The 15,619-nt window shown below is 43.3% G+C and overlaps 2 protein-coding genes across 2 annotated transcripts in view; one reads left to right on the top strand and one right to left on the bottom strand.

The window, feature by feature from the left end:
* Positions 1-6,488, bottom strand: part of Pp2d1 (protein phosphatase 2C like domain containing 1) — a 42,490-nt gene extending 36,002 nt beyond the window's left edge. The window contains exon 1 of the mRNA XM_028766603.1: positions 6,215-6,488. Within this exon, the coding sequence (XP_028622436.1) occupies positions 6,215-6,249 (35 nt within the window). The 5' untranslated portion in view covers positions 6,250-6,488. The remainder of the gene's footprint in view (positions 1-6,214) is intronic.
* A 7,784-nt stretch (positions 6,489-14,272) lies between these two features.
* On the top strand, positions 14,273-14,557 carry LOC114620509 (40S ribosomal protein S26-like). The gene has a single exon (XM_028766608.1). It carries the CDS (start codon positions 14,273-14,275, stop codon positions 14,555-14,557), a length of 285 nt encoding a protein of 94 aa, XP_028622441.1.
* Positions 14,558-15,619: the final 1,062 nt, after the last annotated feature.

Below are 15,619 nucleotides of genomic sequence, written 5' to 3'. Positions count from 1 at the left end.
AAGGAAAGGAAAGGAAAGGAAAGGAAAGGAAAGGAAAGGAAAGGAAAGGAAAACTCTAGAGAGATAAAGAATGCATGCATATTCATGCTCCTGTCATTGGAATATATTGTAACTACCTTTTTGTTTAAATTTTTGAATTGGATTTTTACTTAGCTCAGGCTGCTCTTAAATTTGCTACCTAGCTGAGGGTGACCTTAATCTCCTGATCCTCCTGCTTCCACCTCCTGAGTGCTGGGATCTCAGGAGAACATCACTACATCTGGCTTGTTGTAAATGTTTTACTAGTTATTATTAAAATCTTGCTGCTTGTAAATTAAGCCTAAACATAGCAAGACTAAAGAGAGATCTCAACCAACGATTTAGAGCAAATGGAAGGGAGTGGGCAGTTTAATAGGCAGAAGGAGAGAGACAGTGTGAAGTAGTGGATGTCTGGCCTAGACATTTTTAAGAGGCTAAGGAAGGAAAATATGCAGGAGTTTCAGGCTAGCTTAGACTACATAGTAAATTTCAGGTCTTCTTTTCCTTCTATCGCCCCTCAACCAAAAATGCTTTAAAAAAAAAATAGATCTCCTGAAACCCAGCTTGGTGTTGAGCTTGCTTTGTATCCAAGGATGACCTTGAACTTCTGATCTTTTCTCCACTGCAAGAGTGTAAGAATGACAGGCATGTGCCATCACTTATGTCTCCTGTTGTGGATCAAACCCAGACCTTCATGCATGCTAGGCAAGCACTCTACCAACTGAACTATATCCACAGCCTGAAAAGTTTTAAGCTATAAAATGTGCATTAAATTTTTACTTGTTTTTTTTTAAATAATATACATTTAAAGGATACAGTTTTATGAGCTGCGATGGCCTTTGGGGACATAATATGAAAAAAAAAAAACTTCACCTACAGTCACTCCCTAAATAGGAACCTCAATTTTCCATGTTTATGGGGTAGACATGACACTGCTCTGTCAAACATGGAGCCATACTTAGAATGAAAACATCAGTCATAGCTGGGTGTGGAGGTGCATGCCTGTAATTTCAGCACTAGGGTAGCTTAACCAGGAAGATTGCTGCAAGTTCAAGACCAGCTTGGGATACATAGTAGGTTTAAGGACAGCTGGGATCCAGAATGATACCCTAACTCAAAAAATAAAACAAATCAATTAGGAATAGGTAATTAAGAGTACAGAGAATGGAGTTAAGCATGGGGGTGAGTGTCTGTTACCCAGTGTTAGGAAAGAGAAAGCAGGAGGATCTGAAGTTCAAGGCCCAACTGGGCTACATGAAATCTTGTCTGTGGAGACAGCAAGCCAGACAACAAGCAAACAAGACAGCAAGCAAGAGAGCAAAAAGAAGTGGGAGGGAGGGAGGAAAGGAGAGAGGCAGAGAGGGAAGAGGGTGAAAAGAGATGGTAGTGGTGGTGGGGCCTATGCCAGAATCTCTCTTTTGTATCAGGTACAGTAATAGCCATTCCTCAGTCTGCATAGTCTAACAGGAAGACAAAGATTTATCTTTTGCCAAGAGAGTAAAGGGGAAAAAAAAACCACTGTAAAGAATATTGTAGACAGACATGTATGAGAGAAATCTCATACAAATAATGGCAGAGACAATGCCCCAACTAGACATCATTCACTACAAAGTGGAACCTCCAGAGCCAGGGATGGGTTACATCTAATTGAATCACTGACCAAAGGGGTCCCAGGGAAACTCACAAACAACCCAGGCTATTTGTTACTCTCTACAACTGGTGGTTGCTCTCTATAAAAGTCCTATTGCTGAAGACAACACAACTCACTGAACACAGAGAAGTCTAGCTGATGGCTGCCAAGAGCCTTATCTATACTGACTAGTGTTCATGGTAGCAGAATGTTAGTCTTCATACTACTAAAGGACAAAGGTAAATCAACCAAGCTACAACTGCTGAGATCTACAGTGGTGACCTGCCTGCATGATACACTGATACAACAGTGGCATATATGTTATGGTAGTAACCCACCACTGCTTGTATTTAAGTCACCCTCCATGAGATAGAACCCATGATAAAGTAACTAAGACCTGAGACTAGATAGGCCGTGGGCATAGGAGTGCTACAATTCTGCAAAAGGAACATAGCAATAAAATGACTCCTAAGGACACTTGGCCATAGATCAGTGTCTCATATGACCATCCTCAAAGAAGCTTTTCCTGCAATATATGGGAACTAATATGGAGATCCACAGATGGACAATGTACAGAGAGAGAGAGACTCTGGAATGCTCCATCTAAAATAGAATGCTGTCGTTAAAGTGCTTCCTTTGATGCTTGGGGCTGTATGTGGAAGAGGTGGAAAGAATGTAGGAGTTAGTGGTAATTGATAACCCCAAGGAAACAGTGTCTTACACGACAGGACTGACATACATATAAATTCGCAGAGATTGGGGCAGCATGCTCAGGTCCAAACCCAACAGGGTTCCAGTGCTAAGAGGGGGATGTAGACAAGAGCTCATTCATATACCTAACCCAGATGATGTGTCTAATTGACAACCGCTTGCAAAGGGAAAGTTAACTTTTTCCAGTGAGTCTCACTGGGTATATAAACCACACTTAAGGGCAGGGCCTATGCCCAGCAGTAGATGGCCAAGACAAAATGTCTTATATATCATGGTTTCTGATTTTGTGTTTTTATGGTGTGTGTGTGTGTGTTTCTTGAGCTTTCCCCTGTCTCTTTTCTTTCCTTTTTGTTTTTTGTTTTTTGTTTTTGTTTTTTGGGGGTTTTTTTTTTTTGGTTTTGGTTTTTTGAGACAGGGTTTCTCTGTGTAGCCCTGGCTGTCCTGGAACTCACTCTGTAGACCAGGCTAGCTTCGAACTCAGAAATCCGCCTGCCTCTGCCTCGAAAGTGTTGGGATTAAAGGCGCCACCACTGCCCGTCACCTCCCCTCCCTTTTCTAAAGAGAGAAAGAAGCTATGGAATTGGGTGGGTAGGGAAAGTGGGAAAAATATAGAAGGTAGAGAAGGGGAAACCATAATCAGAATACATTGCATAAAAATTATTTTCTACTAAAAATTGAAAAAAGAATACTATGGATATAATTATCTATTGACTGCAGATATTATCCAATCAGATCTTTTTAGTTAAAAATATTTATTATTTATTTAGTGTGTGTATAGGTGAACATACATACTTCAGAGCCCTAGTGTGGATGTTAGAATAAAATCTGCAGTAATTTATCCTTCTACCATGTAGGTCTTGGGAAACAAATTCAGGTAGACCATCGGGCTTGGTGGCAAGTGCTTTCATCCATTTTACCATATTAACGGCCCATTTTTAATTTAGGAGTTGTGTTTGTTTTGGTTTTGCAATAAGATTTTATACAGCACAAGCTTACTAGCTTGTGTCTAACTAGCTAGGTCGTCAAGTCTGGCCTTGAACTTCTGTGTAGGGAGGTAGTTCTGACAATTTAATAAGGAATCTGTATTTACTGACCCTGAAGGTCCTTGCCCTCAATTGGTTTTTGATCTACCAGTAAAGATGTCAGTGGCTAATGACTGGGTGGAAAGAAGGAGATGGGACTTCCAGGTTCCCACAGGTTAGGAGAGAAGAGGAGGATAGAGATGCTTGTGAGAAAGAGATGGAACTGACTGGGAACTACAGGGCAGATCTTCCAAAATGTAGGTGGTGAGGGTAAGCGGCCCGAAAGCGTCTTGGGCAGCAAAACCAATGGGCTTCACAGAAGGTAACCAGGCAACTAAGTTGAGGGAAGATTTAAAGGTGTTGAGCTAGGAGTAAAGGTAAGGGCACTCTAGTCTTGGAAGGCTTAGAAGAGCCCAGCCACAGATCCAATAAGACAGTTTTAAAAATGAGCTAATGTGTATGTGTCTTTTATCTGCAGATCTGAAATCGCTCCTGGGCCAGTGTGTGCTTGCGACAAGCCTGGAACACAAAGTGATGTAGACAAAACTACAAGCTACACTTCTCACCCTCCTGTGAATCATTATGCCTGGCCTTCAACTTTTCATTTCATTCTTCTCCCTCTCTCCATCTCTCCCTCCCTTCCTCCCTCCTTCCCTCTTTCCTTCTACCTTTCTTTCTTCCCTTCTTCTCTTTCTTTCATGTAAAATTGCCAGACATAACCAATGGCTAACAACTGTAATCCTAAGCAACTGAGTACAGTGAACTATCATAATAACCCAAGCCAACTTGGCCAATAGAATAGGGAATGTTGGAAAGATAGCTCAATGATTACAAGTACCTAGTATCTTGCAGAGAACCTGAATTCATTTCCCAGCACCCACACTACAATTCTACTTTTAAGGAAATTTCACATCTCTGATCTTCACGGGTACCTGTATTTATGTGCAAACACACACACACACACACACACTTTAAAATGTGGGCTATGCCAGGTGGTGGTGCATGCCTTTAGTTCCATCACTCAGGAGGCAGAAGCAGTTCGATCTCTGAGTTCAAGGACAGGGCTATAGAGAGAAACCTAGTCTCAGAAAAAGCAAAACAAATAAATAAACAAACACCCCAAACAAACACTATGGGCTGGGCAAGGCCGCACTTATCTTTAATCCCAGCACACAGGAGGTATAGGCAAATAGATCTCTGTGAGCCTGAGGCCAACCTGGTCTATATAATGAGTACAAGGTCAGCCAAGGTACCATAGTGAGACCCTGTTTCAAAAAACATGCAAGCAAGCAAACAAACAAACTAAAATAAAATAAAAATAAAACAAGGGCTGGAGAGTTAACTCAGAGACTGTACTGATACTCTTCATGGAGCTTGGGTTCAATTCCCAGCATCCACCTGGCTCAAGTCCAAGGGCATCTGATATCCTATAACTCCAGTTCCAGGGGATCCAATACACTCTTTTAACTTTCGAGGGCACCAAGCATGCACATGCCTGCTGAAAGCATACACACACACACACACACACACACACACACACTTAAAAATAGAAAATAAGTTAAGGGACTGGAGAGGTGACTCAGTGGTTAAGAGCACTGACTGCTCTTCCAAAGGTCCTGAGTTCAATTCCCAGCAACCACATGGTGGCTCACAACCATCTGTAATGGGATCCAATGACCTATTCTGGTGCATCTGAAGACAGCTACAGTGTATGCATATACATAAAATAAATAAATCTTAAAAAAAAAAAGAAAGAAAATAAGTTAAAATTAGGGAATGAGAGGGTAAAAGCTGCAAATGGTCAGATGACTCAGTGGTCAGTGATGCTTGTCACACAAGCATGCTAACCTTAACTCCATTCTAGAACTACAAAGGTGGAAGCTGTCCCCTGCTCTCCACATGTGCACATAAGCATTCAAATGCACATCGTGATCACACAAACATACTATAATACAACATTTAAATGATGGATATAGTGGGACATGACTTTAATCCCAGCACTCAAGAGGCAATGCAGGACAAGTTCAAGGCCATCCTGGTCTACATAGCAAGCTCCAGCTCACCCAAGACTACAGAGAGAGACCCTATCTCAAAATGCCAAAATAATATGAATAATATATTTTAGTTGTAAGGGGTATAGATAGAGAACTAGCTTAGCAGTTTAAAGGGCATACAACTCTTGTAGAGAGCCTGAGTTCAATTCTCAGCATCTGTGTTGGGTGACTTACCACTATCTCTAATTCCAACTCCAGGGGATCTGATAGCTTCTTCTGGACTTCTTGGGCACTGGCATTCCCAGGCACACACATACACACATGCAGACACCACATATACATATAATAAAATAAATATTTTTAAAAATTAAAATAGATGACTCAGAGGTGAAGTGCACTTGCTGAGCAATCACAGGGATCACAGTTCAGAAACCACCACCTACCACGCAGTTGGGTATCACATGCATACCTCTAACCCCAACTCTGAGGAAGGTGAAGACAAGACAATCTCTAGGGCTTACTGGCTTGCAGTACAGCCAAGAAAGCCCAAGCCTCAGGGTCAGGAAGTGATCAAAAATCAAAAGACAAAGTGATAGAGGAGGATACCTGATGTTCTCTTTTGGCCTCATAGGTGTACACACACACACACACACACACACAACCAATCAATCATTTTTTTTTTTTTTTGGTTTGGTTTTTCGAGACAGGGTTTCTCTGTGTAGCCCTGGTTGTCCTAGAATTCACTCTGTAGACCAGGCTGGCCTCGAACTCTCGAACTCAGAAATCCGCCTGCCTCTGCCTCCCCAATCAATCATTTTAAGAGTCAAATAAATAAATACCTTAAAGGACCATTCGCATTAAAATCCCAATCCATGTTCCTTTGGACGTAATACTTTTCTCTGTCCTTACTTTATTTGCAGAGCCTCTGTCTATCTTGAGCACAACTGAGAGGGTCTGGCGGTGGGGGGGAGGAAGAGAAGGAAGGGAGAAGGAGGAAGAGAGGAAGGGATGAGGAAAGGAAGAGGGGTAAAGCAGATGTGGTTATGGCAAGCAGTGAGGGAGGTGGTAATGGTGGAAGGGGGGGTGTGATTGATGGAGGTTCCCTGTTACAGTGTTGACCATCTCATCTGGAATTTTAACCATAGCAACCTTTGTGACCCAGGACTTGTAACAGTAGTTCATAAGAGTATTGGCCAATTTCCCAGTGGGATTTCTAAAAAAGAGGACAAGGTTTAAATGTTCCATCTTATACCTATGATACATTATAAAGTATCAGAAATGGGCTTGCTTGCTTGCTTCCTTTCTTTCTTCCTTTCTTTTCTGGTTAATTACGAAATTTTGAAAACAATGATTATAAGGGGGCTGGAGAGCTGGCTCAGGGGTTGAGAGCACTGGACACAAGTTTGATTCTCAGCACTCGAGTGGTAGTTCACAACCACATGGTGCACAGACGTATATGCAGACATACAGAGATAAAATACCCATATGCATAAAAAATAAAATACCCCGAGAAAAGCAAAGTAAAGGAGAAAGGTTTATTTGGATCATTATTCCAGATGGCAGCCTATTACTACTGAGAAATCTAGGCAGTAGGAACTTGAACCAGATGGTCACATCATATGACATACACAGAAGTAGAGAGCCAGCCAGTAGGATGGCCAAGATAAATCTTTCTTTCTCTCTTTCTCTCTTTCTCTCTTTCTCTCTTTCTCTCTTTCTCTCTTTCTCTCTTTCTCTCTTTCTCTCTTTCTCCCTTTCTCCCTTTCTCCCTTTCTTCCTTTCTTCCTTTCTTCCTCTCTTCCTCTCTTTCTCTCTTCTTTCTTTCTTTCTTTCTTTCTTTCTTTCTTTCTTTCTTTCTTTCTTTTCTTTTTCTTGTTTTTTTTCAAGACAAGGTTTCTCTGTATAGCCCTGGCTGTCCTGGAACTCACTCTGTAGACCAGGCTGGCCTCGAACTCAGAAATACACCTGCCTCTGCCTCCCAAGTTCTGGGATTAAAGGCATGCGCCACCACTGTCCGGCTTCTTTTTTTCCTCCTCCTTCCTTCCTTCCTTCCTTCCTTCCTTCCTTCCTTCCTTCCTTCCTTTCTTTCTTTCCTTCTTTCTTTCTTTCTTTCTTTCTCTCTTTCTTTCTTCCTTCCTTCCTTCCTTCCTTCCTTCCTTCCTTTTCTTCCTCTTCCTCATCTTCCTCCTCCTCCTTCTTCCTCTTCCTCCTCCTCTTTGTCTACCTCCTCCTCCTCCTCCTCCTCCTCTTCCTCCTCTTCATCCTCTTCTTCTTTCTTCTTCTTTCTTCTTTTCTTCTTCTTTCTTCCCCTCCTCCACCACCACCTGTTTCTTTTTTCTTTTTCCTCCTCCTCTGTCCCCTCTCCTCCTTCTTATTCCTTTCTTTATTCTTCTTCTCCACCCTCCTCTTCCTCTTCTTTTTCTTAAAACAAGTTCTCACTGTAACCTCATACTCAGTTTATAGCACAGGTTGTCATCTGATTTACGATCATACTCCTCCCAGTTGCTGGAGCTGCAGAAATACTGATACAGGAAACTGGTATATGTTCAGCCTGTAAATGGCTTTTCTTAATGAGATTAAAAAGAAAGAAAATTTGAAAAAGATGAATCAGTATGATCTTTTCCAAACTGCTGATTTGTGTTTTATCCTTAGATCTGAAAAACAGAAGCCAGAGACACAGCACGTGATAGCATATGTGAATTTCCCAACGCTATTCTGAGCACCACGTTTTTAAACAATTTATTTATATATTTTACATATATGGATGTTCTGTTTGCATGTACAGCTGCACACTAGAAGAGGAAATTGGATCCCATACAATTATAGACACGTTTAGACAGTTGTGAGTTCTGTGGGTTCTGGGAATTGAACTCTGAACTCTGGAAGAGCACCTAGTGTTTTTAACCACTGAGCCATCTCTCCAGCCCCCATCAGTTTTTGTTTGTTTGTTTGTTTTGTTTTGTTTTTTTTTTTTGTTTTTTTGAGACAGGATTTCTCTGTATAGCCCTGGCTGTCTTGGAACTCACTCTGTAGACCAGGCTGGCCTCGAACTCAGAAATCCACCTGTCCCTGCCTCCCAAGTGCTGGGATTAAAGGCATGCACCACCACTGCCTGGCCCCATCACATTTAAAAGAAAATGGAATATATATATATATATATATACTCCTATAACTCCACCATAGAGGTAGGAAGAAAAGCAAAGGTTCAAACCCAGTAGGCTGCATACCTACTACGTAGAGCCATCTTGGGGAATTCCCTCCTCTAAAATAAACAAACAGCAAACAATGACTATAGCCCCAGCACTTGGGGGGTGCAGTAGGGGGATCAGGTCATCCTTGGGAGAAAATAATAGTGTAAAAATTAAAATAAAACAAGAGAAAAAAGAAAACAGCTGGAGAAACGGCTCAGTAGTCCTCTGCTTGCAGAGGACTAAAATTTGATTGCCAACATCCAAGCAGGGCTCTCAACCACCTGTAATTACAGCTCCAGAGGGTCTAATGACCCCTTTTGGCCTCCATGGTCACCTGCACACATATGTACATAAACATGCTCATATATAATAAGTAATAAACACAATTTTTTTTTTACCACTGAGTTTCATCTCCAATCATTTGTTTTTTGAGACAGGATCTTACAATGTAACTAACCTGGCCTTGAATTCCCATTCTACTGTTTGGCCTCTACTTGCCAGGTTTGCAGGTTATAATATCACTTCTTACTCTTTTAAATATATTACATATAAACATAACAAGAATTTCTGTCTCTTGAAAACAACCCATTTTGGCTTGGTGATAAAAGGCCTGTAATTCCAGTACATGGGCTGTGAATGCAGGAGAATGTCGTCAAGTTCTAGGCCAGATTAGACTACATGAAACCGTGTTTCAAAAATAAGTGAGCTGGGTAGTGGTGGCACCAACCTTTAATCCCAGTACTTGGGTAGACAGATCTCTGTGAGTTCAAGGTCAGCCTGATCTACAAATGGAGAACCCACGACAGCCAGGACTACACACAGAGAAAGGGTATCTTGAAAAACAATCACTGAGGAGATTTAGAGCATGAGCATTGGGTTTAATTATGTAATTCATATTGATATTTCTTTTTTTTAAAGATTTATTTATTTATTATATATGAATATACTGTAGCTGTCTTCAGACACACCAGAAGAGGTCATCAGATCTCATTACAGATGGTTGTGAGCCACCATGTGGTTGCTGGGATTTGAACTCAGGACCTCTGGAAGTGCAGTCAGTGCTCTTAACCATTGAGCCATCTCTCCAGCCCCCGATATTTCTTTCTTTCTTTTTTTGTTTTTTGTTTTTTTTTTTTGTTTTTTTGAGACAGGGTTTCTCTGTGTAGCCCTAGCTGTCCTGGAACTCACTCAGTAGACCAGGCTGGCCTCGAACTCAGAAATCCGCCTGCCTCTGCCTCCCAAGTGTTGGGATTAAAGGCGTGCGCCACCACCAACCGGCTCCGATATTTCTTTTTATTATCTTTTATTGGTGCTTTGTGAGTTTCACATCGTGCACCCCAGTCCTGTTCTTCTCCCCATCTTCTCACATCCACCCACCCTTTGTACTTGCAACCCCCCAAAATAAACAACAACCAGGAAAAAAAAAAAGAGAGAGAAAATAGAAAATATCTCTTCACAGAAGGTATAGTATGTCAGAGCGTGTCCCATAGTATATTCTTCTGTCCATGCATCCTCATTTGCACATGTTCAAAGTCTCTGGCTTCTGTGACACCATCAATATTGGATCCTCGCCAGGACTCCTCTTGGTTATCCTGTTGTTACCCTGTGTCATGGAGATCCTGCAGCTTTGGATCAGCAGGACTGGCCCTTTCATTCATCCCAACCAATCCCAGATGATATAGATTTTGGAGTGGGACAACTCAGAGCCCTGGAATTGGGCCTGGGTGGGCGCTGAGGTGGTCGACACTTAGGCTTTACCTTATCCTGAGATGAGTTCTCCAGCACTCCTCAGGTTTGGGCACCCAACGCCACCGTCAGCAGGAGGCAGGGTCAGTTTTCCTGATCTCATGCTCTCAGGGCTGGCTCACCAGTACCCATGCCTCCAGAGCCAGCTCCACTGTACTGCCCAGTCAATGCACAGGGCCGAGTCTCCCAAGTGCTTTACCCTGTGACGAGCTGGCTCACCAGTGCCTTTGCCGTCAAGGCCAGCTCCAGCGTGTTGCCAGGGCAAGGTGCAGGGCCCACTCTCATGAGTGCTACAACCACTGAGGCAGCAAGCTTCCCTTGCTTTCCTGCTCTCATGTCCTTCTGACTAGCTCTCCCAACTACCACAGGTGGCGCACAGACAGAAGAGACACACAGATGCAGTTAGATAACGGTATAAGAATTTAGCATGTGCTGGAGCTGTCTGAAAAAGCGTTTATCCATGCTGTCTCATACTCAAACACTCATACACACACACACACACACACACACACACACTGCAACAAGCACTAACAGGTCAGTTTCTGCTTGATATCAATGTTCTGGGAGAGCAAGGTAACACAGCTACAGGAAGTGGCAGAGGTGGGAGTCAACCGCAGTGGTGTTGACCAACAAAACAAATGGCTTTTCAAGTGTGCCAAGAGCAAAAGTCAAGTGAATTCATTTTGAATGAAGAGGCCAGTTAGTCATACATTTTTGCTTAAAAGTCAGTTTCACGTTTCTTAAAACCTATGAACTTCAAACACGTTCTCTCTCTCTCTCTTTCTTACTCTGTGAGCGTGTGTACACGCACGCACACATACACATATGCGTTCTGACATAAGATTTAAATAACTTAGGATAGCCTCAAGCTTAGTATGTGGTCAAGACTGGTTGTGGACTTCTGACCTTCCTATTTCTACCTGCCAACTACTTGGATTTCTGGTATGCATCATGATGTCCAGCCGCATTCACTAGTCTTAAGATTTTTTATTACTTTTTACTGGTTTTTTTTTTTAGTTCCACATTTCCCAAAATATGATCTTGGTATATAGCCAAGAATGACCTTGAACATTTGATCCTCCTTCTTCAACCTTCCAAGCCGTGGGTCATTTTTTTGGCTTGTCATCCTCCCAATTATAGGACAGTCATGCATATATTGCTCAGTGGAAAAGCAAACTTTGGTCAGAAGGGAAGATGCCCACTGCTAGGCCTAACAATCTTAGTTCAGTCATTAGGTTGTACTGGGGGAAGCAGAGAACCAACTTCTGCAAGTTGTTCTCTGACTCCCATATCCCCATGGTCTCACACACACACACACGCACACGCACACGCACACGCACGCACATGCACACGTATACACACACACACACAAATAAAAATATAAGAAAGATGGTCAGACCAGAAAGTCAGCCTCCTGAGTAGGCTGTTCTTGTTTCGCTTGCTAAAACTGCCAGCCAGTGCTATAGACCTATAGCTGAAGGCTACTGCCTTTGGTCTCAGACACCAGACCCTACATTCAATCCTTAGCATCACAAAAATTTAAAGCTCAATCCTCAGCATCTCAAAAATTAACTAATTAACTAAATCCACTCCAAATCAAACCAAAAGGCACTTTCTGTTGTAAGGGGGAAATGGTTAGATGGTATACCACTGTGGTACAAGCTGTATGGCAGAGGTCGGGCTTAGTATGCTCTTTTTCTGTGGCAGATTTTCTGCCTGGAACTTTGTTGTTTGAGGGCTTCAGAGCATGTGGTTGGCAACAGGGAACTGTGAGCGGCTTGCCAACAGTTCTTATAAACATCTGGGTATTCATTTAAGGGCAGAAACACAGAGCATTAGCACAAAGAGCCAGCTTAGCTTGCTCAGCCCATGGTCCCAGATCCAGCCTTCTGGTATATTCTGAGGAGCTAGTGCCAGCATCAGCCCTGAGTTGTCAGCTTGCTGAGGGTGGAACAAGGGAACAGAGAACAATGGTGCCCTTGTACAGAGCAACATTTGTCTGCTTGTTATCTTTTTCAGTTTATTTTCTAAGTGTGTCGTCTTGCTGAAAACTTTTCATTAACTCTACTCTGAGGGTAAAGGTCAGTGGTCTCACTGGGAGTCACAAACATCTATAGGATCTAATGAAAGTCTGACCCTTCAGCTTTGTCTCTCCAGTTTCCCATCCTCAAGGGATCTTCAAACAGGCACACTGCACTCCTTAGATATGAGTTCCCTGAAGCCTTGGCCTTCACAGCCATGCCCTTCACTACAGTCAGTTAGTCCTTGCTCTCCTGATTTTCTTTTTTACTTCCGCAAGTGATCCTCAACATTGCCAGGAGGAGGTAGTACCGATATTATGAAATATTTGGTGTGTGTGGTGTGTATGCGCGTGTGTATGAGAGTTTGTGTGTGTGTATTTATGTGTGTATGTGTGTGTATGTGTGTGTACATTTATGGGTGTATGTGAGTGTGTGTGTATGTGTGTGTGTATTTGTGTGTGTGGAGTATGTGTGTGTATGTGTGTGTATATTTATGGGTATATGTGAGTGTGTGTGTATGTGTGTGTATTTGTGTGTGTGCGTGTGTGTAGTGTGTGAGAGTGTGTGTATATTTATGCATGTATGTGAGTGTGTGTGTGTGTTTTGGCATTCCTGGCTGACCCAGGCCAAGGTGCCCCCCCCTTGGAAATCATGTCATACAACAGACTGGGTATAAAGGAAGCTTATTTGGGGAAGGGAAGGGAATGATGGCCTGGAAAGAGGGTAGAAGCAGAAAGAGAGTAGCAGAGGCAGAGGCAGAATCCTTGCAAATTGAAGTCCACCCTGGGATACATATGGGATCCTGTTTTTTGTTTGTTTGTTTGGTTTTGTTTGTTTTTTTTAAGTAACAAAAGAAATAACAAGAACAGCGAGAGTAGTCCAGTGGAGTTCCCATACTCACAAACCTTTGGTATATACTGTTTGTTTGCTTGAGATAAGACCTCACTATGTGACCCTGGCTGGCCTGCAACTCAGAGATCTGCTTGACTCTGCCTCCCAAGTGCTTGGATTTAAGACATACAGTGCCACACCTAGCTATTATAGTATAGTATAGCATTATAGTTTCTTACTGGCTCCTGGTAGTTTCTTATTGTGTTTAGTCTATAAAGTAACTTTTGCCACAGGTATCATGTGTGTAACACACAGAGAATATAGACTTTTTTCATTCACTGGCATGTGTTCCCAGGGGGCACTGGAATGGTTAAGGGGAGCCACACAAACAGAATCCAGAATGGAGAAATCTGCTGAGAACTTGACTACCAAGGAGTGTTAATCTTCAAGACTGTCTTGTTTTACATGGGTTTCATCTACTGGGAAGTCTAAGCAAGGTAGGAGGATCCCAAGTTCATGGCCCGCCTAAACTACAGAATGAGCTCAAGATCAGAATGGGTAATTTACTCAGATCCTGTCTCAAGATAAAAAACAAAACAAAAAAACCAAACAAACAACAACAAAAAACAAAAAACAAAAAAAAAACAACACTTAATACTTAAGGCCTGGGATGCTTCTCTGTGGTAGGCATTTGCCCCATATGTGCCAGGGGGCCCACATAGGTTCAACCCTGGCACCACAATGAAGCAAAACAACTGCAAACATACTGTGAGGGTGATGTTGTCTTGGTGGAGAGCGTAGTAATTCAGGGCAGTGCTTAGCACATGCTAGGGTTGACGAGAAAACAGAACAACAGCTACACCCAACAGTGAACAAGTTATGTTGCTCTTAGGTCAGGGTTGGAGAGATTGTCTACCATGTGTGAGACACGGGTTTATCTCTAGCACCGCAAGATAAAAACAGTCACAAGAAAATGAAGCTTTGGTGAGGGCGAGATGACTTGGCAGAGAGGAGTGTACACACCTTGGCACAAGCCAGCTCACAGTCACGTACTGACATTAAATTAAAAAAAAAAAAAAAAAAAGCTCTTTCGAGTCTTGGCTCCAAGATGACCAAAAAAAGAAGAAACAACGGTCGTGCCAAAAAGGGCATCGGCCATGTGCAGCCAATTCGCTGCGCGAACTGCGCCCAGTGTGTGCCCAAGGATAAGGCCATTAAGAAGTTTGTCATTCCGAACATTGTAGAAGCCGCTGCTGTCAGGGACATATCTGAAGCAAGCGTCTTTGACGCTTATGTCCTTCCCAAGCTCTATGTCAAGCTGCATTACTGTGTGAGCTGTGCCATTCTTAGCAAGGTCTTCAGGAATCAATCTGGTGAAGCCCAGAAGGACTGAACTCGTCCACCATGATTCAGACCTGCTGGCACTGCACCGCGACCCCCACCAAAGCCCATGTAAAGAGGTGGTTTCTTTCTTAAGGGCGAAAGGAAAGATGCTTTGGGAAAAATAAAACGGAAGTTCTGTAGGAAGCCGCTACCGCCATAGTGCCGGCAGCGAGACCAATCGCCATTACAAGATGGCGCTGACATCCGCTGCCCATCCTGATAAACAAGTCTAGTGCACATGTGCTAGTAGTGAGTGCGCACCAAGTCACAGCCCATCCCTGGGCATTTTGGCGGGTAACGAGTAAGCAGCCAATCAGAAATGAACACGCTGCTCCAAGGGTATATAAGCAGTGCCTTTTCAGGGCCCGGTCTCTTTTTCTTCCTCCTTTCATCGCAATAAAAGGTTTGCTGCAGAAGGATCTTGGTGTCCGCGTGCGTTCTTGCTGGTGAGACGGTTACACGCGGGTCACAGCTGGTGCCGAAACCTGGGAAACTCACCATCGCCGGCGCCGAGGAGACCCTCCGCTCGCAGAGAGGTTCAGAACTGTAGGACAAAGGTAAGCTCTGAGAGGCATGTTTGGTCTTGATTTATTTCGTTTCCCTCCCCAGTTGACAGGAACTCTAGAAGCCCTCGCCATTGTGCTGACAGCGCTTGTTCTCTTCCTTCTGATTTTGCAGGATGAGAAATGCCGCTCGACCGTAGCGGCGGGCCAGGGAGTGTTAGACGAATTGCAGGACAGCATGTCAGAAACAGAACAGGATAAGCGCTTAGGAGCTCAGAAAAAAAAGGGAGCTCAGAAACAAATAGGGAAAGGCATGCCTAAGAAAACAGACCCTTCCAAAGACGTTCAGTCCGGGGAAGTGAGAGGTAAGGGAAAGGACGTCCTTGGGAGAGACGCGCACGAAGGGGGCGGAGGCCTCAGAAAGAAGTCTCTTTATCCGATAAAGGAGCTGGAGGCCTCAGGGCTTGGTGGCTCTGAGTCGGAGGAGCTAACTTCCTCTGAGGGGGAGGACTTAGACGAAGAGACAGCCCGCTATGAGGAGGAAAGATACCATCCAGATGGGCGACCGC

Source organism: Grammomys surdaster, unplaced genomic scaffold (genome assembly GCF_004785775.1).
Source record: "Grammomys surdaster isolate TR1022 unplaced genomic scaffold, NIH_TR_1.0 169, whole genome shotgun sequence".
In the NCBI taxonomy this organism is placed as follows: domain Eukaryota; kingdom Metazoa; phylum Chordata; class Mammalia; order Rodentia; family Muridae; genus Grammomys; species Grammomys surdaster.
This window is presented reverse-complemented; position numbering and strand designations above follow the sequence as displayed.

Coding starts and splice junctions, on each gene's coding strand:
- LOC114620509 (XM_028766608.1), top strand. CDS start 14,273: ATGACCAAAAAAAGAAGAAACAACGGTCGTGCCAAAAAGGGCATCGGC.